General features: G+C 35.2%; 1 protein-coding gene across 10 annotated transcripts in view; it reads left to right on the top strand.

The window, feature by feature from the left end:
* SLC4A10 (solute carrier family 4 member 10) overlaps positions 1-24,794 on the top strand; it is a 474,235-nt gene that overhangs the window by 357,649 nt on the left and 91,792 nt on the right. For 5 of the 10 annotated variants that reach the window (XM_050752259.1, XM_050752253.1, XM_050752255.1 and 2 more), the window contains 4 exons: positions 2,077-2,168; positions 3,710-3,799; positions 9,173-9,330; positions 12,396-12,483. In XM_050752259.1, the coding sequence (XP_050608216.1) occupies positions 2,077-2,168; positions 3,710-3,799; positions 9,173-9,330; positions 12,396-12,483 (428 nt within the window). The remainder of the gene's footprint in view (positions 1-2,076; positions 2,169-3,709; positions 3,800-9,172; positions 9,331-12,395; positions 12,484-24,794) is intronic. The other 5 variants (XM_050752258.1, XM_050752251.1, XM_050752257.1 and 2 more) reach the window with 3 other exon arrangements.

The following is a 24,794-nucleotide window of genomic DNA, read 5'->3' as shown; positions in this document are numbered from 1 at the left end:
TGAGCTGAAGGTAATTTATGAAATGCTCTACTTAAAGTATACAAATGAATACATAACGTATTCAAATTTGTTCAAATTTTAAGTTCCACATATTTTCTATCCAATTCAAAATTTAATCTCTTCAAAGTTAATGACTTTGCACTGGGTTGACTTTTGTTTTGTATGTGTTTGGTGATATAACTAAATAATTGTTCTTCTGTGTAGATTTATACCACATGAAATGATTTATTATAAGAAAGCAGGTATATGTGTATTTAATTTATCCATGACTTGAATTTCACCACTCAATTTTACAGAGCATTCAATAAATTTAATTTTAAATATATCTAATGTTCTAACTCTTTAAAATATGGAGAAATGATGTGAAACTGGTGATTGAAGACATCCGTTAGTAGCACAAATGCATTATATAAAAGGTTTTTTTAAAACTATAGTTATTATTTTGAGAATGGTAAATTGAATGGCTGCTAATGAACAGTTCACAGTCATAGCTGCACATTGCGGTTAGAAATGGGAGAATGAAAATAATTTATGTAGCTTGTATGACATTTTTCTGAAGTTTACATATTTCCCTAGAATATGCTATAATCAGAATTTGTGAACATGGTTTGAGGTGAACTTATTTTAAAAAGTCATTTTATTTTCATCTTCTCCAAATATATTATTTTACATTTTTTAATGAAAGTAGTGAAATCCTTAAGTTCTAGAATAATATTAGAATAATATTAAGCCTATGACTTTCTGGCATTATAACAACTTTAAACCATACAATTATTCCTATTAATAAATGACCCCTGCTTGAGAGGCTTACTAGTCTAAAAAGCAAACTTATAGTAATTTTTGAAAGTAAATAATTAGTATTTTTAACCCCAGTTGTTAATTTCTAGGTAACAAAGAATAAGTGGACTTTCAGGAGAGAATTTAAAGGAAAGGGTTTTTGTGGGGGTTTTTTGCATTTACCCTGGGAGCTTAGAGAAGTTCAGACAGAGACCAAAGGGATTAGAGATGACACTAAAGGTGAATTTAGAATAAAGTTGGGATTTAGGTAAGTAGAGAGAAGAGCCAGGCAGAGAGAGTGTTTCTAACATCTACAACTGATGTGAATAAAAGCACTATTTTGAGTCATTGAGTTATTATCATAAATATGGGCAAGACTTCAAATTTGAATTGTCATTATTCATTTCACAGAAAAAAAGATGGGGAGACGTTTAATTTTCATTGCATTGCTAACTATGAACAAATTTAATATGACTTACTGCAAACAATGTTTCATATTTAGTGAATGATGGAATTTAACCCTTTCTAGTCATTGCCACACTCCCAGTGCTACTATCCACTGAACTCTCATCATCTTCCCTATAATAGGGAAAAGAGCTACAAGATAATTATGTTTTAGTTTAGTGTTAATGCAAAACTAATACAATTCAAGTTTTTATCTTTTCTCATATCACAGACTAATATCAGTATGCTTACATAATAGAATAATCAGAGGCATAAAATCATATCCGTAGTGTTCATACTATGTGAAATAAAGGTATTTCTAACCGAACCCCCTTACATAGACTGTAAGAGTTATGGCCAAAGAACTTTTTTTCATTGGTTTGGCTTTTTAGATGCAATAAAACCTAAAAATATACTGTGTATTTTTCTGATAAATATCCGTCCTTTTTAATGCTTTACATTTTAAATTATTCAGGCTGAGCTTAAATCTTAACAGATGTCTATCTTGTCTTTTTATATATACCATTAGTTTTGGTTGAAATCTAGAAATCAATGATGCTTCAAAATCCTGGTAACATTTACATATTTTTGTATATAATCCTTATTGAAAATAATCTTTTAGAGTTTTTATCTGAAAATTGGTTTAATTTTTTACTGAATTCTCCCATTTCTACCTGTAACTAATAATAAGAATGTTTGTATTAATATAGATCTATTTATATTGACCCTTCATGCTTACATCATAAATTCATTAAGAAACCTGTTAGTCTAGTTTAATTGAAGTGCCTATTTCACTCAGTATGTCTACAACTATGTAAGTAATTGTTTGTATTCTGTCACAACAATCTCTTTTAGCAGGTCAGGTTGTTTCTCCTCAGTCTGCTCCAGCCTGTGTTGAAAATAAAAATGATGTTAGCAGAGAAAACAGCACTGTTGACTTTAGCAAGGTGAGCTTTTCTCCCTCTCATCTAAATAAGTTGCTAAATTACTACTAGAAATTACTACCCATTTTAAGAGGTGTTGACACAATATTTTGCATGCACTTTTTTTGTTTCTTGTCAAAGCTTGATATTGTTACAGATAATGTTAGCATTAAGTCCACATGTAACATTTTGCCTATTCAAAAAAAATAAAAAATAAAAAACCTGAACCTGTGAGTTTTATGCATAGTATTCATGTTTCAGCCACTTGGTGTAATGTTCTCTCTTCCAATAAAAGGAATAACTGGGCTTCACAGGGAATTTAACAAAAGTTTAATCTGTTTTTGTTGTTCTTTGTTTGAGACAGTCTCGCTCTGTCACCGAGGCTGGAGTGCAATGGCATAATCTCGACTCACTGCAACCTCTGCCTCCTGGGTTCAAGCGATTCTCATGCCTCAGCCTCCCGAGTAGCTGGGATTACAGGCGTGTGCCACTGTGTCTGGCTAATTTTTGTATTTTTAGTAGAGACGGGGTTTCACCATCTTGGCCAGGCTGGTCTCGAACTCCTGACCTCAGGTGATCCATCTGCCTCAGCCTCTCAAAGTGCTGGGATTACAGGCATGAGCCACCACACCCGGCCAAGTTTAATCTATTGTTTAAAAACTTTGGCTAGTATGTGTTCAAAATGTGTTCAAAATCACTTTTCCTCTATTTGTGGGAAAGCAAATCACAATATAAAACTGAATTGTTAATGTAATCAAGGAAAAGTCATTACTATAAGGAAATCCTAGAAGGACATAGTAAAACTGAGCAGAATTTTAAATAAAAACATATTAAGAACTGACTGTGTTGAGGGATACATCTAATTGGAGACAACTGAAATGAAATCATTAACTTGAATGTATTCTTAGAAAATGAGTCAATGACGATAATGTGATTTTAATTAGCAAATTTCTGACATCGTATATGTGCCATTGCAAGCTATGGCAAAGTAACAGTTGAGTAGAAAAGAAGAGTTTCTAGCTGGGTGTGGTGGTACGTGCCTGTGGTTCCAGCCACTTGGGAGGCTGAGGTGGGAGGATTGCTTGAGCCCAGGAGGCAGAGGCTGCAGTGAACTGAGGTCATGTCACTGCACTCCAGCCTGGGTGATGGAGTGAGACTCCATCTCAAAATAAATAAATAAATAAATAAATAAATAAATAAATAAATAAAGACAATGCAAAAGAGGAGTTTCAATACTTGGTGAAAATATGGCAGGTTAACAATTCTCTTTATCTGAGTGGCTGAAATAGAAGTAACTCAGAGTAATATTTTAATAAAGCCCTTAGCACTGGCAATAATTGTAGTAGTGGGAGGAAGTGGGAATGGGTGAAAGCAGTAGAGAAAGTAGCCTGAACCAAGGTTCTGAAAAGATTAATAGTGATCAGCTCCTTGGACCTGTTTCAGAATCCCTCTGACAATGCCTAAATAATCTAGATCTAGTTATGTGCATGCTCTCCCTCTGGTGCCTGGCGGAGTCTCCGTGGGAGCATGGTGTACCAGCTTAAGTCTGTTAATTATGCGTGCAGGGACTGGGAGGCCAACAAAAGGGGCATACTAGTCCATGTGGGATGAAACAAAGGCATGAAAAAGGACCTCCACACCAGCAAGAGAGAGAGGTGAGGGCATACTTGGGCTCTATTTCTACAGTGGTTCAAAGCTCATTTCACTGTATGGAGACATGTGATTCAAACATTAAGCCAGTTCAAATGTATTCCATCTGCCACTCTAAGAGCTATCTTTTCAAAGCATTGCATCTTCATTCATCTGCAAGTTGGAAAAAGTTGTCACAAACTGCCATACATTTAATTTCTGATATTCTTAATTTGAAATGATCTTAAAAGCAATAATATAACAAGCTGCATATTTATGTATAAACACATTAACAGCATAAAGAAGGCATATTTAACATCCTCAGAAACAATCATTATAAACCACATAGCTCCTCCTTTCAAATAAATTGTGATTTAACTTTTTAAAAATAATATAACCTTTATACACTGATTGTATATCTCCATATCATTTTGCTTTTGGTTGTGTGACCTGTCTTTGCAGCCTTCAAGAATTCTTCATCACATATGAAAGAAAATGAAGATTGCCAGTTGTAGGCAGGAGTCTCATCTTCTGGTCCCCCCAAACAGTTAAAACTATGGAAGAGTCAAAAACCGATTTCCTTTCTTTTAATCCTTTTCTTTCTCACCACATTTGTGATCACTGGCCCGTTTCATCTTTTAATAGGCAAGTTAAATTTCTAGAGCCCTCTACTTAGTGTCAACTGCCTTTAGGCCTCAGTCTCTTGTTCATAGCATGGCACACTGGAAAGAATGTGGCTTTTGAGAAAGAGTGTGAGATCTTGAATCCCAACTCTGGCATTGTAAACTCTCTGATCTTGGAGAAGTTCTCTAAAGTTCAGCCTTCTCATTTGCAAAGTAGGAAAACTATTTACAATTTCATTGTGAAGATTTAATCAAATAATATATAGAGAGATCCTGGGACAGTGCTCGACTTATAGCGGGTGTTTAATAAAAGGTGGTTACACTTATTATTGTGGCTATTAGTAGTAGTAGAAATAGTAGTGTCAGAAATAAAACACCAGATCATAATTTAATGTTTTGGTCTCCACTGGGTCTTTAGTGCCTTAAATAGTATTTGGTATGTATTTGTTGAATGAATCCTTCAAGAGCCAAAGTAATGTAAGCCTGATTTTGAAATTTAAAAAAGACTGAGTAAGATTTTTTACTTTAAAGCCTGAGAAGGCAGAAAAGTAGAGTTTGAAAAGAGCAGTTGTGATCTATCACTATGGAAACAAATTTTAGTGCCAGATTTTGCAGGTGCATGAGTTGATTTTTTTTAGCCTTATGATTTTAGTTTTAGTAGTGAATTTATCAAAATTCACCTAGTTTCCTGGTTAGTTTTCTATTTTAATATTTTAAGTCTTAATATGCAGATTCCAAAACCTCAGCATCTTAATATGCAGATTCCAAACATTTTGAGGTGTTAAGAAAAACAAGGTCTTTATTCCTCTCATATGATTTGATCATATTTATTCCATCTACATTCAACCTACATATTTGTAATCCTTCCAATGTATAGACCTGTCACACTTACTTAAGTAATGATTTAGAAAATAACTGAAATTATCAGGTTTTAGCTTCCCATAATACATTTAAAAAGCAGATGTTTCAAAACACTATTTGTTTTTGTTTTTCAAGCTGACAGTAGAACGTAGCTATTTTATGTTGATGGTGTTTTCTTTTACTTCAAATGACCCAGAGATGGCTTCACATAATTTTCTACATAGAAATAACTTTCTTCTGCATCTAGCTTTAGTGTATGAAGCATAGTACAAAGAGTTGTATTATTTAATCCTAGAACTGTAGGAAACCTTAGACATCTCCTCATTTAGTCAGCAAGAAAGCTGAATTATAGAGTGATTAAGAGAGCTGTTCAAGATCACTGGCGAGTTAGTGTCAAGACACCATTTCTCCCCAGAGAATCCCTGTGATGTTTCTTGTACTTTCTATAATGGGCTGAAGGCTTAAACTTTCTCCTTAAATTTCCATCTGTTTTTCCTTTAATTCTTAGTGTGTAGTTTGCCCAGACACTTCCAATTTCACCTTGATCTTCTATCTAATTTCATTCCCTGTTCCCTAGAAATGTAACTGTTTCTCATCCACAGCTTAAGTATCAAAGGCCCAGAAAGAAATCTTTCTGTTATTAACATAAAGATGAGGTCTGGAGAGCCCAGAAACATGAGTGTAAATACAGACCCAGAAGAGTATAGCTTGATTTCTTCAAGATCCTATCCAGAGGACCAGAATCTTCCAGGATTTCCTTCTTGTCCATTCCAAGTGTTTGTGTTCCACTTGACAATTGTCTTAGGGATGTAGTTCAACCTAGATTCTCTAGACCTGCTTTACGTATTTATAATTTCGTAAGAGGTCACAGTCAGGTCTTTAAACATAATATTTTGTTATATTAAAAGTTGCTTAGGGGGCCAAGGGCATGGTGGCTCACACCTGTAATCCCAGCATTTTGGGAGGCCAAGGCAGGAGGATCACTTTAGCTCAAGAGTTCGAGATCAAGCTAGGCAACATAGTGAGACCTCATCTCTACAAAATCTAGAAAAAATCAGCCAGGCATGGTGGCACACCTGTAGTCCCAGCTACTCAGAAGGCTGAACTGGAAGGATCAGGATGGCTTGAGCCAGGAAGTTCAAGGCTGCAGTGAGCTGGGATCGCACCACTGCACTCCACTCTGGATGACACAATGAGACCCTGTCTCAAAAACTTAACCAAACAAAAAAAGATAGTTTGTTTGTCAAATAAGTTTCTTCATGAAGTATATAGTACACAAACACAAAATATAGGGTTGCCCCATAAATAATATAATATATAATTTTACCTAATATAGAATAATATAATTAGATAATACATAATCAATTACTTCCCAAAATATATGATTACTTCAAGAATAATGTAATGAGTATAATACAATGGCTGCCTCAGATATGTGCTATAGAACTATAACTTATTCCATTTGAAGTCAAAAGATGAATTTGCTTATCCTGAAATTAAATTCTGTATATTTTAATGTTTTCTCTAAATAACAGGTATCAATGACATATTAGCTATTTTGTAAGCTTAAAGATCATGTGTAATGACCATATATTTTCTTTTACAAAATTCAACTATTTTAACATACTATGTACTTATTGATTTAATTAAATTTCATCTTTAAAAAGTTATTTCTATGATCACCACCTCCCTGAGGCACAGACTTTAGTAGTTAAGACAATGGCATTTGTCAAGCAATAAATGAGTTTATAGAATTTTCAAAGTGGAATTTAAATTTCAGGCATTATCAATATAATTTATATTATCAATTACTAGATTTTTTTTTTTTTTTTTTTTGAGACGGAGTCTTGCTCTGTCGCCCAGGCTGGAGTGCAGTGGCCGGATCTCAGCTCACTGCAAGCTCCGCCTCCCGGGTTTACACCATTCTCCTGCCTCAGCCTCCCAAGTAGCTGGGACTACAGGTGCCCGCCACCTCGCCCGGCTAGTTTTTTGTATTTTTTAGTAGAGACGGAGTTTCACCGTATCAGCCAGGATGGTCTCGATCTCCTGACCTTGTGATCTGCCCGCCTCCCAAAGAATTACTAGATTTTTTAAAAAGATGTTTTCTCATTTTAAATTTTATTTCAGTATATTTATATTGTATCATTGTTCTTTCCATTGAGAGAGAAAACTGTTTATTCTTTTAGTAATAGAAAGGATTATGAAATTTATTATGTTTTCCTCACAGAGCTAACAGTCTATGGGAAATCTTCTATTCCCTCCTTGGGAATTTTTGCATTACAATGAAAATGTAAAGCATTACTAATTTAAAGCATCTTAAATCTGTACATTTCTCCTAGCTAGATAAATACCTACAAAAATACCACAACAAATCGCATGAAATTTAACCTTACTTATTATAGTAAATAAATACTTTTGCTATCTATACATTAAAAGATCAGGTCCACAAAAGCAAAAATATTTGCTATATAATCCAGTGTACATGAATTATGAATTTACAAATGTATATTTGGGAGTACATTTGTAGCTTAAAAACTTTGGATGTATAATATTATACATTTTTATAGGCAGTTTTGCTTTGTTAAATCATTCTTCCTTTCCTTTAAAATAAAATAATGATTCTATTTAATATTTTTGATGGAGTACTGTAGGATATTTTTATATTTAATCCTTGTGAAAGAATACATGCTTCATATACTAGGTTATATATTTTGTGGTATCCTTATTCTTTGGAAAGATTAATTAGTTGTAAAACTTCCAAATAGTTGTACTATGATCTTGATTTCAGAAAGAAACATATTTAATGTAGTCACTAAAGTATTACCATGGATTTTTTCATTTTAAATTTTTGAGAAAAATATTCTCAAATCATTAAACCTGCAGAAGAACTATCTAGGCTAAAAAAATCTTCTCAGCCTCCTCATATTTGCCAGAGCTCATTCCTCTCTCTCTCGGCTATTCTCACTTTGATCTTTGGCCCTCATTTCATTAATATCAGAGCATAAGATCAATTACTAGAGCAGATAAATTCTTATTCCCCTAAAAACAGAGCTTCATAAAAAGTAACTCAAGTGAATTAGAAACAAGACATAGATCTTGTACAATTTACATTAAAGTCACTGCTTGTCTTTCACTGAGGCCCTGTACATAAAATTGATACTTATTGTTAAGGATATTTTGCATTCGTTTTTTAGACTTCAGCCTTTATTTTTAGCATTTCTTCTTGTTAATGATCACTTTTGCTTTGTGTACATTCATTTCAATCACAAACATCTCATGTCAGAAATTCAACTATAGCTCTTCAGTAACTCCAAATGTTAATATTTTATTCTGATTTTTTCTACTGTGTCATATCTAAATTCTCAGATGAAAAACCAATATTGAAGAATTACCAGGCCAAATATAGAATGTGAAGAATATAGAACAACTAGAAAACAGAAGAAGGTTAAAGTCATAATTTATACTGTAAAGAGAAACATGATTATATTTCTTTTGACATAAGCATATTTGAGTATTAATTAAAATGTATTATGTACAAAAGTTAGGTAATGTAGTATAGAAATATTAAATCTGTTGGCAAATGCTAATTAAATTACGGTTAAAGAATAGTTATTTAACTGAACTCACATACTTTTACCTGTCTAAAATTTCAAGATTGTTGAGACTGGAGAAACTTTGTTTAAAAATAATAAGTAGAAGAACTAGAGTGCTCATCTTATTGATGACAAGTTAAAATAATCCACAAGTAAAGAAAAAAGGTTATTATAGAAAAAGGGCAAATGAGATGTTTAACTGTGTGTATTTATTTAAACTATATTTATTCATGGATTACTATATGTGAAGCACTGTGCAAGAATATGATTTACCAGATTTTTCCAATTTTGATTTATCATATTTACCTGGTGATGCTTGCAGGTTGATCTGCACTTTATGAAAAAGATTCCTCCAGGTGCTGAAGCATCAAACATCTTAGTGGGAGAACTGGAGTTCTTGGATCGAACTGTAGTTGCGTTTGTCAGGTTGTCTCCAGCTGTATTGCTTCAAGGACTGGCTGAAGTCCCAATCCCAACCAGGTAAAGAGTATAAAAGCGTCTTTTGTATTTTTCTTAAACTATCTTTTTGTGGAAAGAAAATGAGGATTCAAGGTAATTTTCTGTTAGAGTTTTGACTAGAAACTAATGTGAAATCCACAAAACTACTATTAATTTTTGTTTGTGGAGGAGGGGAAAAGTGCTTTAAAAATTATTCTATTATTTCCTCCCTTCTCTCAAGCTTCTGTTTCATTTTAGGCATATTCCTCATCTCAAGGTACCTTGAAGCCATATGAATTTTTTTTTTTTTTTTTTTACATTTTTGGTAAAAGAAGTGGTAACATGTTAGCTTTTTCTCAAAGGTTGCATTAAATTGTCTGCTAAAGAAAGAAAGGATCCTGTGTATGAGTGTGGTCAAATTCAGAAATAGCAAAGTTACTAAGGTTTGCTTACACTTGAATAAGAAGGCCTTCAAAATACATGTAAGTGCCATCGTTAGGATAGCATCAAATATATGTTTCAATCCTAGGCATAGTGGGCTTCCCACACACAGGGTCTGTAGAATCACTGGTAGAAGTATTATCGCAGTGTGGTTGAATCAGAGTTAAAAGTACAAATTTAATTTGATGATCGGAACTTGTTTCTCATTTAACAATAAAATAACAACTTAGGGATAATACAAACTGAATTATGCTGTTTCTCATTTTTTAGAATAAGGCTATCCATTACTAAAACTGTAAAAAAAGAAAAAAAGAAAGGAAGGAAAAACAGAATATCGACTTTAGCACATTAGGTTCCAAGCAATTTACCCAGGAACCTTGTTTTCTTCCATACTCCTACCATCAGTGTGATTCCAAAATGCAGATAGCCTTTTACTCTAGTCCTTTCCTGCAGCAAAACATGTCTATTTAGGGCCCTGTTCCCATATGGCTGGTGCCCTTTGTTTGATGCTACAGCTATCTCAAAAGCTGTTAGTGTGCCTCCTCTTCCAAACATTGAATGCCTTAGCCAAGTTACTTGATGAAAAGTTCAAGTACTGTATCAACTGTAGAATATATGTCCTCTATGGATCTTTGGCCTTAACTCAAAATATAGCAGATTACATAACTCCCTGCTTTGATTATGGATAAAATATTCTACAACTATGGAATACACAGCCAGGAGAGGCCTCATTTTGTAAGAACTCAGCTGACTGGAATGGGATTCAGTGTTTAAGTACCTATGTCTGACTATGGTTTGGGGGAGGAATCTAGTTACTGTTCAGATTATAGAAAGAAGTCTATATTTATCCTGTTTGAGGGTTATTGAGATTTCTGATACACATCAACTTTTATGTACAAAGGGAAAGGATGAACTGAGCACATTAAAGTGGCATCTGACTATGTGATTCAGGTTATATATTTTCTATGGACAACCTGTAACCTATCCAAGGTTTCTGGGAGTCTGGGATTCATATGTAAGATGTTAAACTTGTTAATTGTAGAGTTACTATTATAGCAGTTGAAAATTTCTTTTCAGTCTGCCAAGCAGTGCCTTTGTGTTCCACCACTTAGGAAGGTGTCTGGTGAACTATGAGCAAATGATGGCTATTTATGACAATGATAGTTCTTGTATTTAAAAAGAAGGAAAAGAAAAATTCCCACAAGTAGAAAAAAGCCGTGATGGGGTTATATACCCTTATTTGAAAACTGTCGGGTTTAAGTGACCTTATTTCACACGGAGATAGCAAAATATGTGTAGAGAACAATGGAGAAAAAAATTAGGGCCACTGTAGAGCAACTGTATGAGAAGAGATTTAAAGACAAGACTATTTAGTTAGGGAAGGTGAAAAATAGAAGAAGATTAGTTGGACAAACAGAATAAAGAAAGCCATTCAGGGTTTCTAATTATCCTTTTTTGGGGAGGACAAAAGGGCATCCTGTTAATACAATGGCAACACACAGTAGAAATGTCAGAAAATAATCTTTTAGAACTTTAAAAATAGCCCATGGAATGGAAACCTGAAAAATAGCAAGATGTACATAGGTTAGGAAGTTTCTTAAAAAACTATTATAGTTGATAAAGCACCTGCCACCAAATTAAACCATTCCTGTTTTTAATGTCAACTGGACATTTCTACATAGTAGAAATTGGCTTGGGTTCAGTTGTCACTGACACACACACAAAAATATTGTCACATCCTCTAAAATTGTGTAATATTTGCCTCATGTAAAAACATGTACAATCTCTAAAGATTATGCCTATATGAGGAGTAGAATTATAGTAACTATTTTAGTACACTTTGTAAAGCCATTAGTCTTCATACTTAATAGCATAAACCATTTAACAAATTAACACCATAGAATGATATGGCAGAATATAGGGCATTCTTTAATTTTCACAATTTCCCAGAAGGATTGACCTTCTCAGAGACAGAACAATCACCAGTCTGCTAAAGTTAGAGTATCTATTGATTTCTTTAAAAGCACCACTTGTGATGATGAATTTGCCAAATGTTCGACCTAATTTAGATGGAATATTATAGTGCAGACACTATTTTTATTCCTCAGCATTACAAATAATAGATCATTAACTCCCCATTTTCTTCTACCTGGCTGATCTTTGATTCCTGACAATAATTTTTTGTAATGAAAATTGCACATACACCCACGGTTTTTTGACTCTATATTTTCTCTGTTTTGCTACTGTGTTACCTTTGCCCCCTTTGAACTGTTCGCCATTTTGCATACAAGTGAGTTTTCTTCCTTCCTATTTAGAAAGGTCTAATCAGATTTTACTTTTCACACTTTCCTTCTTTAAGGATCGTAGAATCCTTAAAATTCCCAATAGCAACTGCACATACTGTACAGATAACTAAACGGAGAAACACTGTGATTAAAAATCAATCAAAAAAACAGAAAACCATGCATTCCCATTGCTTGAGGATCTTAAGCATAAGAGTCAATCATGGTAAAATTTTTGAAAATAATAATGAACTATGAAAAACTATGAAAGTATTTGACATCATAATCTCCATTTTCAGTAATTCCTTTGAGATGAGTGATTCTGTATTACTAAAATTATTTTTATATTTCTACCTTAAAACATTTTTTTCTTCTTAATTACAGATTTTTGTTCATTCTTCTGGGACCCCTGGGAAAGGGTCAACAGTACCATGAGATTGGCAGATCAATTGCAACCCTAATGACAGATGAGGTATTTATTCAAGTTCATTGGGAACATTTTCCCACACTAGGTATACCTAAAACTTTTGGAGGTCCTCTTTTCAAGACAGTTTGTTGTGAATCAGATTTCTCTGTATTGAATCCCATTCTCCCATGTCTCCACTATAAAATCTCCTTTAGAAAAATGTTTTCCAAAGGGATAATAAATTAACACCCATGAATATAATATTTTAAAACTTCATAGTGTAAAGAAATTTTTTCAGTGACACTTAGAATATATTATTAATATTCCCTTTATGGTATATGTGCTGCCAAAGTAAGCACCATTGTTAATATCCTTGGAAATCTTGTTTTGAGTTAATAATTTCAAAGTCTAAAGAAAGAACAATAGCAGTTTATCTGAATAGTATACATGACCCCAAAATGCATGCAACATCTGTCAACTCTCTACAGTTGCCTAAATATAGATGTTTTTAACCTGGGAGTTTGGGAACTATTAGAGAAGCTGTAGATAGATTTCAAGGGGTTTGTGATTTCTGTGATAGAGCATGTAAATTTTTCTATGTAAAAAATTTGTCTGTAGATTTTTGGGACTGGAAAAAGCTTTCATCAGCTTTTCAAACAGGTGTATGTCTCAAAAGTAGAAGATCTTTAAAGTAAGAACATAAAAGATGCATCATACCACTATTTTCCTTGACTTAGATTCTCCAACCTATTATGGAAATTTGTTGTTATTGTTAACAGGAAGAGCAGATGCAGTAGATCACAGAAGGGGCACTAAATCAAAATTCAGTTGTAAATGAACAAATGGGATTATATACATCTAGATTTCATCTAAATAATGTAATAATGTTTTCATTGAAATACATGGCTGCAGATATTTGAAAATTCTGTAAAAAGAGCCAATTAGTATTATATATTACTTTTTCTATGTTTACAATAGCTAAAATTTGAACTTGTTTAGGGGGTTCAATATTATAAATTCTTCAATCTGTCCAAATTATGTTTTACAGTGTTATATGAATTAGTTTTTGATATTTACACATAGGAAAGCAAAAGCTAGAAGAAAAACATTTTGTTCCCTCAGTTTTTAAAAGGAACCAACTTAATGAGTGTATTAGTTTACAATGACTGCCATAAGAAACTACCACAAATTGGGTGGCTTAAAATGACAGTAGTTTGTTTTCTCATATTTTTGAGGCTAGAAGTCTGAAGTCAAGGTGTCAGCAGAGCCACACTCCCTTCGAAGTCTCTAGGGGAGGATCCTTCCTTGTCTCTTCCATATTCTGGTGGCTCTTGGTCTTCCCTGGCTTGTGGCAACAGACCTTTGTTCTCTGTCTCCATCTTCACATGGCTTTCTCCCAGTTATCTCTGTGTGTCTTCTTATTTTCTGTTATGAAGATAGACATTTATTTGTCATTTGATTTCGGGCCCATCCTAAATACATCCAAATCGTTGAATTTAGGGCCCATCCTAATTCAGGATAATTTCATCTTGAGATACTTATCTTAATTACATCTCCAAAATCTTTATTTCAAATAAGGCCACATTCTGAGGCTCCAGGTTGATGTATATTTTGGGAGGAAATTATCCAATCCACTATAATGAATAACATATTCTATTTAGGAAATTTGCAAAAAGACAGGAGAATGAAAAAAATAGGTTAATGAGGGCCATACACCTGATTTAACAGAACTCTCTCTGAGAAAACACTCACAGTATAAAAGCTCTTAGTATTTCCATATTGATTTGTATTAGTATTCTACAATTTAAGTATTATCACTTTCACATACATTTGTTTAATATTTTATTATATTTCAGACAAAAAATGTGTCCCCATCTAAGAAATTAGGGCATTATTTTAAGATATCTGTGGGGCATGAGACATGTGATAATGTGAGAGAGAATCCTACTGTGTCATGGAATGTACATGTACATCAGTGTATCTCTCTCCTCTTCATCCTCTACTTCCCCAATTGGGAATCAGCATTTTTCTCAACAGAAAGATGTCAGTTCTAAAGATTTCTTGACTAATCAAGTGAACACAGAACAGGGAAATATCCATGTTCTATAAATTTCAGATTTAGGATGAGAACAGAGAAGGGGCTTCCATCTATTTATTTGATTAGTGAGAGCTACCTAATTTGAGAATAAGCATCAGTCATATAATAAAGACTGAAATTTGAGCATAAGCATCAGTCACCTGATTTAAAAAATACATTTTTTCAATTATTTACCCTTGAAAGTTTTAGAGCATGGCCTTAGGTAATCTTTGTAGATTATAGGATACAGAAGCAGAAACTCAACCAGAAAGCTACTCTAAAAGATAAGAGCTGTTAGTTTTAATAGGACATGGTAATTACAACAGGACATTGATTGAATATCAAAGACTGTTTAAATATTTTTTTAAAAAGAAAACAGATTGTATTGTTCAAAGCCCAGGTAAAGCAAGTATTCTGCTTATCTAATTTCTTTGAAGGCTATGGAATAATTGTACTAGGCCAGGTGTAATGGCTCACAACTGTAATCCCAGCACTTTGGGATCGCCAAGGTGGATGGATCACCTGAAGTCAGGAATTTGAGATCAACCTGGCCAACATGGTGAAACCCCGTCTCTACTAAAAATACAAAAATTAGCTGGGTATGGTGGCGTATGCCTGTAGTCCCAGTTACTTGAGAGGCTGAGAGGGGAGAATCACTTGAACCTGGGAAGTGGAAATGGCAGTGAGCCACGATTGCATCACTGCACTCCAGCCTGGGTGACGAAGCGAGACTCTGTCTCAAAAAAAGAAAGAAAAGAAAAAGGAAAAGAACAATTGTACTCATTAAGAATAGAATTTAATATGTTGATTCATTATTTACTTTGGTTAAAAAAATAGTTTATTGGATTGCATTATCAAACATAAATTCCATGAGAACAGTTACCATTTTAGCATTCAGTATTCACTTTTTTGCCCTGATTTTGCCAGGTGCTCAAATAAATATTCGTTGAGCTAAGTTCTATTTTTTTCCCCTCTCTGTACTTTGAACACTTAGTAGGTAGACTGTCTTCCTTTTGTATTTTTAGATGTATCACAGTGTCTGACCCTCAGTCAGGGTTCAATAAATTTTTAAAACATGAATCAGATACTGAATATTCTAGTCATCATACCAATATTCTATCTTGAATCAAGCCAATAATTTATTTTCTTCATTTCTGTTGAGCTTTACTAGAAATAAATCATATGATTATGCTTACCAACACTGCTACCAATGTGTTGATCCCTTCACATTCTCAAAAATTATTAAGCACCCCAGAGCTTTTGTGTACATAGATATGTTGGTATTTACCATAGGAGAACTTAAAACAGAGAAATTTTTAAAATATGTGTTTATGAATTCATTTAAAAACAGCAATAGGGCAGGTTCAGTGGCCCACACCTGTAATCCCAGCACTTTCAGAACCTAAGGCGAGTGGATCACTTGATGTCACAAGTTTGAGACCAGCCTGGGCAGCATGGTGAAACCCTGTCTCTACAAAAAAACTCAAAAAAAAATTAGCTGCATATAATCCCAGCTGCTCAGCTATTTGGGAGGCTGAGGTGGGAGGATGGCTTGAGCCAGGGAGGCAGAGGTTGTAGTGAGCTGAGATGGCACCACTGCTCTCCAGCCTGGGCAATAGAGCCAGACGTTGTCTCAAAATAAATATATAAATAACAATAGTAAAACCATTACATGTTAGCATAAATAATACATTTTAATGAAAACAAAAACAAACGAAATACTAAGAGAGGCTTGTTTTTCTTTTTCTGGATATTTGAGCTAACAGTTTCCTCTCTCTTCTAGATCTTAAGTGAACCCTGACAGCAAACCTGCAGAACACATAGTAGCTACTTGGAAGAAATACACATGAAATGAGGTCTAGGTTTACCCCATCCTTTAAAAAAAATTCTTTACTACTTAGAACAGCATATACTTTTGAAGCACATACTTTTGAAGAAGTGTTGGTTCAATCTGAATCTTGAGAGTTTTGAAGGAGTAGTCTCTACTTGATTCTGAATATTTTTAGATTCATTCATTTCTTATCATATTGCAGTCTGACTTTGGCACTGCCATTCTACTTGAACTGCTCTCAATAAAATTATCATTGACTAAGAATGTTATTACATGTTCAGTATGACATTATTGAACATCGCATTTTTCTTTTTTCCCATAAGAACTGCTAAATTTTGTTGTGTGCTTTGTTTTGACACTAAATCTCTGAAATCTTTTTTAATTGAAAGAATTTATTTTTATACAATTTTTAGTGTCATTTAGGATAAAATCAGGAAGAAAAAAATTGTTTGGTTGCTGTCTCAACCCCCAAATCATCATCAATCTTAATTTTTTTCTTTGAATTTTTTAATATACTTTAAGTTCTAGAATACATGTGCAGAACGTGCAGGTTTGTTACATAGTGTTACATAGGTATACACATGCCATGGTGGTTTGCTGCACCCATCAACACGTCATCTACATTAGGTATTTCTCCTAATGCTATCCCTCCCCTAGACTCCCACCCCCGAACAGGCCCCAGTGTGTGATGTTCCCCTTCCTGTGTCTGTGTGTTCTCGTTGTTCAGCTCCCATTTATAAGTGAGAACATGTGGTGTTTGGTTTTCTTTTCCTTTGTTAGTTTGCTGAGAATGATGGTTTCCACCTTCATCCATGTCCCTGCAAAGGACATGAATTCATTCTTTTTTATGGCTGCATGCTATTCCATGGTGTATATATGCCATATTTTCTTTATTCAGTCTGTCACTGATAAGCATTTGGTTTGGTTCCAAGTCTTTGCTATTGTGAATATTGCTGAAATAAACATACATAGTAGTATGTTTATATCTTTATAGTAGAATGTATCTTTATAGTATAGTATCTTTATAGTAGAATGATTTATAATCATTTTGGTATATACCCAGTAATGGGGTTGCTGGGTCAAATGATATTTCTGGTTCTAGATCCTTGAGGAATCGCCACACTGTCTTTCACAGTGGTTGAACTAATTTACACCCCCACCAACAGTGTAAAAGTGTTCCTATTTCTCCACATCCTCTCCAGCATCTGTTGTTTCCTGACTTTTTAATGATTGCCATTATAACTGGCATGAGATGGTATCTCATTGTGGTTTTGATTTGCATTTCTCTAATGACCAGTGATGATGAGCTTTTTTTCTTGTTTTTTAGCCACACAAATGTCTTCTTTTGAGAAATTTCTGTTCATATCCTTTGCCCACTTTTTGCTGGGGTTGTTTTCTCTTGTAAATTTGTTGAAGTTCTTTGTAAATTCTGGACATTAGCCCTTTGTCAGATGGATAGATTACAAAAATTTTTTCCCATTCTGTAGGTTGCCTGTTCATTCTGTTGATATTTCTTTTGCTGTGCAGAGTTCTTTAGTGTTATTAGCTCCCATTTGTCAATTTTGGCTTTTGTTGACATTGCTTTTGGTGTTTTAGTCATGAAGTCTTTGCCCATGCCTGTGTCCTGAATGGTATTGCCTAGATTTTCTTCTAGGGTTTTTATGACTTTCGGTCTTATATTTAAGTCTTTAATTCATTTTGAGTTAATTTTTGTATAAGGTGTAAGGAAGGAGTCCAGTTTCAGTTTTCTGCATATGGCTAGCTAGTTTTCCCATCACCATTTATTAAATAGGAATCATTCCTCATTTCTTGTATTTGTCAGGTTTGTCAAAGATCAGATGGTTTTAGATGAGTGGCATTATTTCTGAGGTCTCTATTCTGTTCCATTGGTCTACGTATCGCTTTTGATACAAGTGCCGTGTGGTTTTTCCACATAGTATAGTTTGAAGTCAGGTACTGTGATGCCTCCAGCTTTGTTCTTTTTGCTTAGGATTGTCATGGCTATACGGGCTCTATTTTTGGTTCCATATGAAATTTAAAGTAGTTTTTTCTAAATCTGTGAAGAAAGTCAGTGGTAGCTTGATGGGGATAGCATTGAATCTATAAACTACTTTGGGCGATATGGCCATTTTCACGATATTGATTCTTACTATTCATGAGCATGGAATATTTTTCCATTTGTTTGTGTCCTCTCTTATTTCCTCGAGCAGTGGTTTGTAGTTCTCCTTGAAGAGGTCCTTCACGTCCCTTGTAAGCTGGATTCCTAGGTATTTTATTCTCTTTGTAGCAATTGTGAATGGGAGTTCACTCATGATTTGGCTCTCTGTCTGTTATTGGTGTATATGAATGTTTGTGATTTTTGCACATTGATTTTTTATCCTGAGACTTTGCTGAAGTTGCTTATCAGCTTAACGAGATTTTGGACTGAGACTGTGGGGTTTTCTAAATATACAATCATGTCATCTGCGAACAGAGGCAATTTGACTTCCTCTCTTCCTATTTGAATACCCTTTATTTCCTTCTCTTGCCTGATTGCCCCGGCCAGAACTTCCAATACTATGTTGAATAGGAGTGGTAAGAGAGGGCATCCTTGTCTTGTGCCAGTTTTCAAAGGGAATGCTTCCAGCATATTCAGTATGATATTGGCTGTGGGTTTCTCATAAATAACTTATTATTTTGAGATCTGTTCCACCAATACCTAGTTTATTGAGAGTTTTTAGCATGAAAGGGTGTTGGTTTTTATTGAAGGTCTTTTCTGCATCTATTGGATAATCATGTGGTTTTTGTCATTGGTTCAATTTATGTGATGGATTACATTTATTTATTTCTGTGTGTTGAACCAGCCTTGCATCCCAGGGATGAACCGGACTTGATTGTGGTGGATAAGTTTTTTGATGTGCTGCCGGATTTGGTTTGCCAGTATTTTATTGAGGATTTTTGCATCGATGTTCATCAGGGATATTGGCCTGAAATTTTCTTTTTTTGTTGTGTCTCTGCCACATTTTGGTGTCAAGATGATGCTGGCCTCATGAAATGAGTTAGGGAGGAGTCCCTCTTTTTCTATTGTTTGATATAGTTTCAGAAGGAATAGTACCAGCTCCTCTTTGTACCTCTGGTAGAATTCGGCTATGAATCCATCTGGTCCTGGGCTTTTTCTGGTTGGTAGGCTATTAATTACTACCTCAGTTTCAGAACTTGTTATTGGCCTTTTCCAGGATTCAACTTCTTCCTGCTTTAGTCTTGGGAGGGTGTATGTGTCCAGGAATTTATCCATTTCTTCTAGATTTTCTAGTTTATTTGTGTAGAGGTGTTTATAGTGTTCTTTAATGGTAATTTGTATTTCTGTGGGATCAGTGATGATCCCACATTTTTTATTGTGTCTATTTGATTTTTCTCTCTTTTCTTCTTTATTGTCTGGCTGGCAGTCTATCTATTTTGTTCATCTTTTCAAAAAACCAACTCTTGAAATCATTGATATTTTGAAGGGTTTTTTGTGTCTGTATCTTCTTTAGCTCTGCTCTGATCTTAGTTATTTCTTGTCTTCTGCTAGCTTTTGAATTTGTTTGCTCTTGCTTCTCTAGTTCTTTTAACTGTGATGTTAGGGTGTCAATTTTAGATCTTTCCTGCTTTCTCCTGTGGGCGTTTGGTGCTATAAATTTCCCTCTAAACACTGCTTCTGCTGTGTCCCAGAGATTCTGGTATGTTGTGTCTTTGTTCTCATTGGTTTCAAAGAACTTATTTATTTCTGCCTCAATTTTGCTATTTACCCAGTAGTATTTCAGGAGCCGGTTGTTCAGTTTCCATGTAGTTATGTGGTTTTGAGTGAGTTTCTTAATCCTGAGTTCTAATTTGATTGCACTGTGGTCTGAGAGACTGTTCGTTAGGATTTGTGTTCTTTTGCATTTGCTGAGGAGGGTTTTACTTCCAATTATGTGGTCAATTTTAGAATAAGTGTGATGTAGTGCTAAGAAGAATGTATATTCTGTTGATTTGGGGTGGAGAGTTCTATAGATGTCTATTAGGTCTGCTTGATCCAGAGCTGAGTTCCAGTCCTGAATATTCTTGTTGATTTTCTGTCTCGTTGATCTGTCTAGTATTGAGAGTGGGGTGTTAAAGTCTCCCACTATTATTGTGTGGGAGTCTAAATTACTCTTTGTAGTTCTTTAAGAACTTGCTTTATGAATCGGGGTGCTCCTGTATTGGGTGCATATATATTTAGGATAGTTAGCTCTTCTTGTTGCATTGATCCCTTTACCATTAAGTAATGTCCTTCTTTGTCTTTTTTGATCTTTGTCAGTTTAAAGCCTGTTTTATTGGAGACTAGGATTGCAACCCCTGTTTGTTTTTTGCTTTCCATTTGCTTGGTAAATGTTCCTCCATCCCTTTATTTTGAGCCTGTGTGTGTCTTTGCCCATGAGATGGGTCTCCTGAATACAGAAACTGATGGATCTTGACTCTTTATCCAATTTGCTAGTCTGTGTCCTTTAATTGGGGCATTTAGCCCATTTATATTTAAGGTTAATATTGTTATATGTGAATTTGATCCTGTCTTTATGATGCTAGCTGGTTATTTTGCCCATTAATTGATTACCCGCAGTTTCTTCATAGTGTCAATGGTCTTTACAATTTGTTGTATTTTTCAGTGGAAGATACCAGTTTTTCCTTTCCATATTTAGGACTTCCTTCAGGAGCTCTTATAAGGCAGGCCTGGTGGTGACAAAATCTCTCAGCATTTGCTTGTCTGTAAAGGATTTTATTTCTCCTTCGCTTATGAACTTAGTTTGGCTGGATATGAAAGTCTGGGCTGAAATTTCTTCTCTTTAAGAATGTTGAATATTGGCCCCCACTCTTTTCTGTCATGTAGGGTTTCTACAGAGAGATCCACTGTTAGTCTGATGGGTTTCCCTTTGTTGTTAACCCGACCTTTCTCTCTGGCTGCCCTTAATATTTTTCCCTTCTTTTCAACCTTGGTGAATCTGATGATTTTGTGTCTTGGGGTTGTTCTTCTTGAGGAGTATCTTTGTAGTGTTCTCTGTATTTCCTGAATTTGAATATTGGCCTGCCTTGCTCAGTTGGGGAAGTTCTCCTGGATAATATCTTGAAGAATGTTTTCCAACTTGGTCCTAGTCTCCCCACCACTTTTAGGTACACCAGTCAAATGTAGGTTTGGTCTTTTCACATGGTCCCATATTTCTTAGAGGCATTGTTCTTTCCTTTTCATTATTTTTTTCTCTAACCTTGTCTTCATGCTTTATTTTATTAAATAGATCTTCACTCTCTAATATCCTTTGTTCTGCTTGCTTGATTCAGCTATTGATACTTGTGTATGCTTCACAAAGTTCTTGTGTTGTGGTTTTCAGCTCCATCAGGTCATTTATGTTCTTCTCTAGCTGGTTATTTTAGTTAGCAATTCCTCTAACCTTTCTTCAAGGTTCTTAGCTTCCTTGCCTTGGGTTAGAAAATGCTGCTTTAGCTTGAAGAAGCCTTCAGAAGGCTTCACCTTCTGAAGCCTTCTTCTGTCAATTCATCAAACTCATTCTCCATCCAGTTTTGTTCCCTTGCTGGCAAGGAGTTGTGATCCTTTGGAGAAGAGGCATTCTGGTTTTTGGAATTTTCAGCCTTTTTGTACTGAAAAATGTTCTTTTTTTAATTAAACCAATAGTCTAGTGAAAAGACAGACTAACATATAAAAAGTAAAAATATGGCCTTTGGTGATAAGTGCTGTGAAGAAAATAATCGTGAAAGCAGAAAAGGGAGGTAGAGGTGGGCTGGGGAGAGTTATAAGTTAAAATAAAGTGGTCAGAGAAGATTTTACTGAGGAGATATTTTACAAAGATCCTAAAGGAAGAAAGAGAGTGACCTATGTAGTTACCTGAGGGAAGAGCTTTCCAAGCAAAAGGATAAACAAGGGCAAGGGCTTTGGGACAGGAGTGTGCCTGGAACATCTGGGGAACAAGGAGGACAACATGGCTGGACAGAAGTGAGAAACGGAGGGAGCAGTAGGGGATGAGGTCAGAGAGGTTGTTGGATGGGGGTCAGTCTGTACCGGGTATTTGTAGGTCATCTAAGGACATTGAGTGAGTTGGGAAGCAAACGGAAGATTTTTATTAGAGTTGACATGATTTGTCTTACATTTAACAATGTCAGCTGGGCGCGGTGGCTCATGCCTGTAATCCCAGCACTTTGGGAGGCTGAGGTGGGCAGATCACCCAAGGTCGGGAGTTAGAGACCAGCCTGACCAACATGGAGAAACCCCGTCTCTACTAAAAATACAAAATTAGCCGGACGTGGTGGCACATGCCTGCAATCCCAGTTTCTCAGGAGACTGAGACAGGAAAATCACTTGAACCTGTAAGGTGGAGGTTGTGGTGAGTCGAAATTGCACCACTGCACTCCAGCCTGGGCAACAAGAGTGAAACTCCATCCAAAAAAAAAAAGAAAAATTGTCACTTGGCTGCTGTGTTCAGAATAGACCATGGAGGAGCACGGATGAAAGTAGAGAGACCACTTCAGAGGTGATTGCCACAGTGTAGGCAAGCAGTGCTGGTGAGAGAGAAATCAGTGCAATTCCAATCCAAATTCCAACAAGATTTACTGAGGAGCTTGAAAAGCTTATTCTAATATCCGAAAGAACTATCAGAAATATCTGAAAATCCAAGAATAGTAAAAACATTCTTGAAAGAAAATGAAATAAAACCTCATATGCTGGAATTTCTTCCTAATTCCTTGTTGAGAACTTTTCTCCTTAATTTTTCATTCTGGTTTCTTCATCACAAGTTTTTTCCTCCTTCCTATATCATTTCTATCTGTTCACAAGGATGATGTAGAATCTCCTATCTTATAAGAAGAAGCAAATGAAAGGAAGCAAGGAAGAGGAGGAGAGGAATGGAAACGGAGGGAAGAAGGAAAGGCATTTCTTGGTGGTATGAATTTGGACAAGTTAAATAACCTGAACTCTCTCTGCCTCAGTTTCCTCATCCTTAAACCGGGAATGATAATAATTGTACTTATTTCATGTTTTTTTGTGATTAGTATATACTTATTGCCTACTATATATTAGAGATAAGGTGGTAGAAATTAAAGACATGGTCACTGGCCTCATAGAACAACCCTGAAATAATCCTTGACTGCTTTAGTTCTTTCACATCCCAAATCCAATCTATCAGCAAATCTTCCTGGGTTAACTTTCACAATAGATCCAGAATCTTACCACTGCAGTTCTCATTTTCTGCACTGTTACCCCCTGGCTTCCACTGTCATCACTGGGTTCATGTCACCATTATTATTCTATTATTGCAATAGCCTCTTTTTTTTTTCTGCCCTTACCCCACTTCATCCTATTCTCAACACAACAGCTAGAGCAATCCCTCTTCTGCTGAAGACTTTCTAATGGCTTCCTAGCTCATTCAGAGTAAAAGTCTAAGTTCTTATGATGACCTACAAAGTCCTACAAGATGTCCTTCCACCTCCTCCACCTTGCTTCTTAGATGTCATCTGCTACTTTCCCTCTTGCCACTTCTTAAAGCATGCTCCCACCTTGCCTCTTAGACGTCATCTGCTACTTTCCCTCTTGCCGCTTCTCAAAGCATACTCCACACTGGTAATTCTGTCTGCCTGGAAAGCTCTTGTTCCTGATAATGACAGGGCAAGCATCCTTACCTTCTTCAGGTCCTTGCTGAAATGTCTACTCATTAAGACCTTCCTTAATCACCTTATTTAAAATTGCAACAGTCCCCAGTCATACCCTTATTCCCCTTTTCTGCTTCATTTTTCTCCATAACACTTTCCATCGTCTACCAAAATATACACTCATTTATATTGTTTATTTTCCATCTCATCCCTCCCCTTAGAATGTAAGCCCCATGAGGGGGTGAATTTTTCTTGGTTTTGTTCACTGCTCTATCACTAGCACTTAAATAGTTTGATAAATATTTACTGAGTGAACGTTCAAAGCTCATGTTTTATCAGAGAAAACAGGCATTGAACAACTAATTATATAATTAATAATTAATTATAATGAATAATTATAATTACAGTGAAAGCTATCAAGAAGGAGATGATGTTAAGATTATTAACAAAGCATATCATCTTGTTTGAGAAGGGGATCAGGGAAGTCAGGGGGTCAACTGAAATCAGACTGTTAGGTTAGCTAGACAAAGAAAAGGTAGAAGAGGAATGTAAAATAATTAGGTTATTGATAAAATTGGTGATAGGGAAACAATAGTAAGTACTATGTATGATTTAAAATTATACAAATTATGGCATCTATACCTTTAGGGAGCTTTAAAATAATAGGAAATCTGTTGTCCTGGATGAATTTGGATATTTGTCTACCTAAAACAGGGTATAGGATCATGTGATCTTTCAAAGCAGTTTTCTAATTAAATGTGATCAAATTAAGAAAGATTTCAAGAGAGTTGTTACTAACAGGAAAATAGTAGAGTTGCTAAACTCTCATTGAGGACTAAG

The sequence above is a fragment of the Macaca thibetana genome, chromosome 12, assembly GCF_024542745.1.
Source record: "Macaca thibetana thibetana isolate TM-01 chromosome 12, ASM2454274v1, whole genome shotgun sequence".
NCBI lineage: Eukaryota > Metazoa > Chordata > Mammalia > Primates > Cercopithecidae > Macaca > Macaca thibetana.
This window is presented reverse-complemented; position numbering and strand designations above follow the sequence as displayed.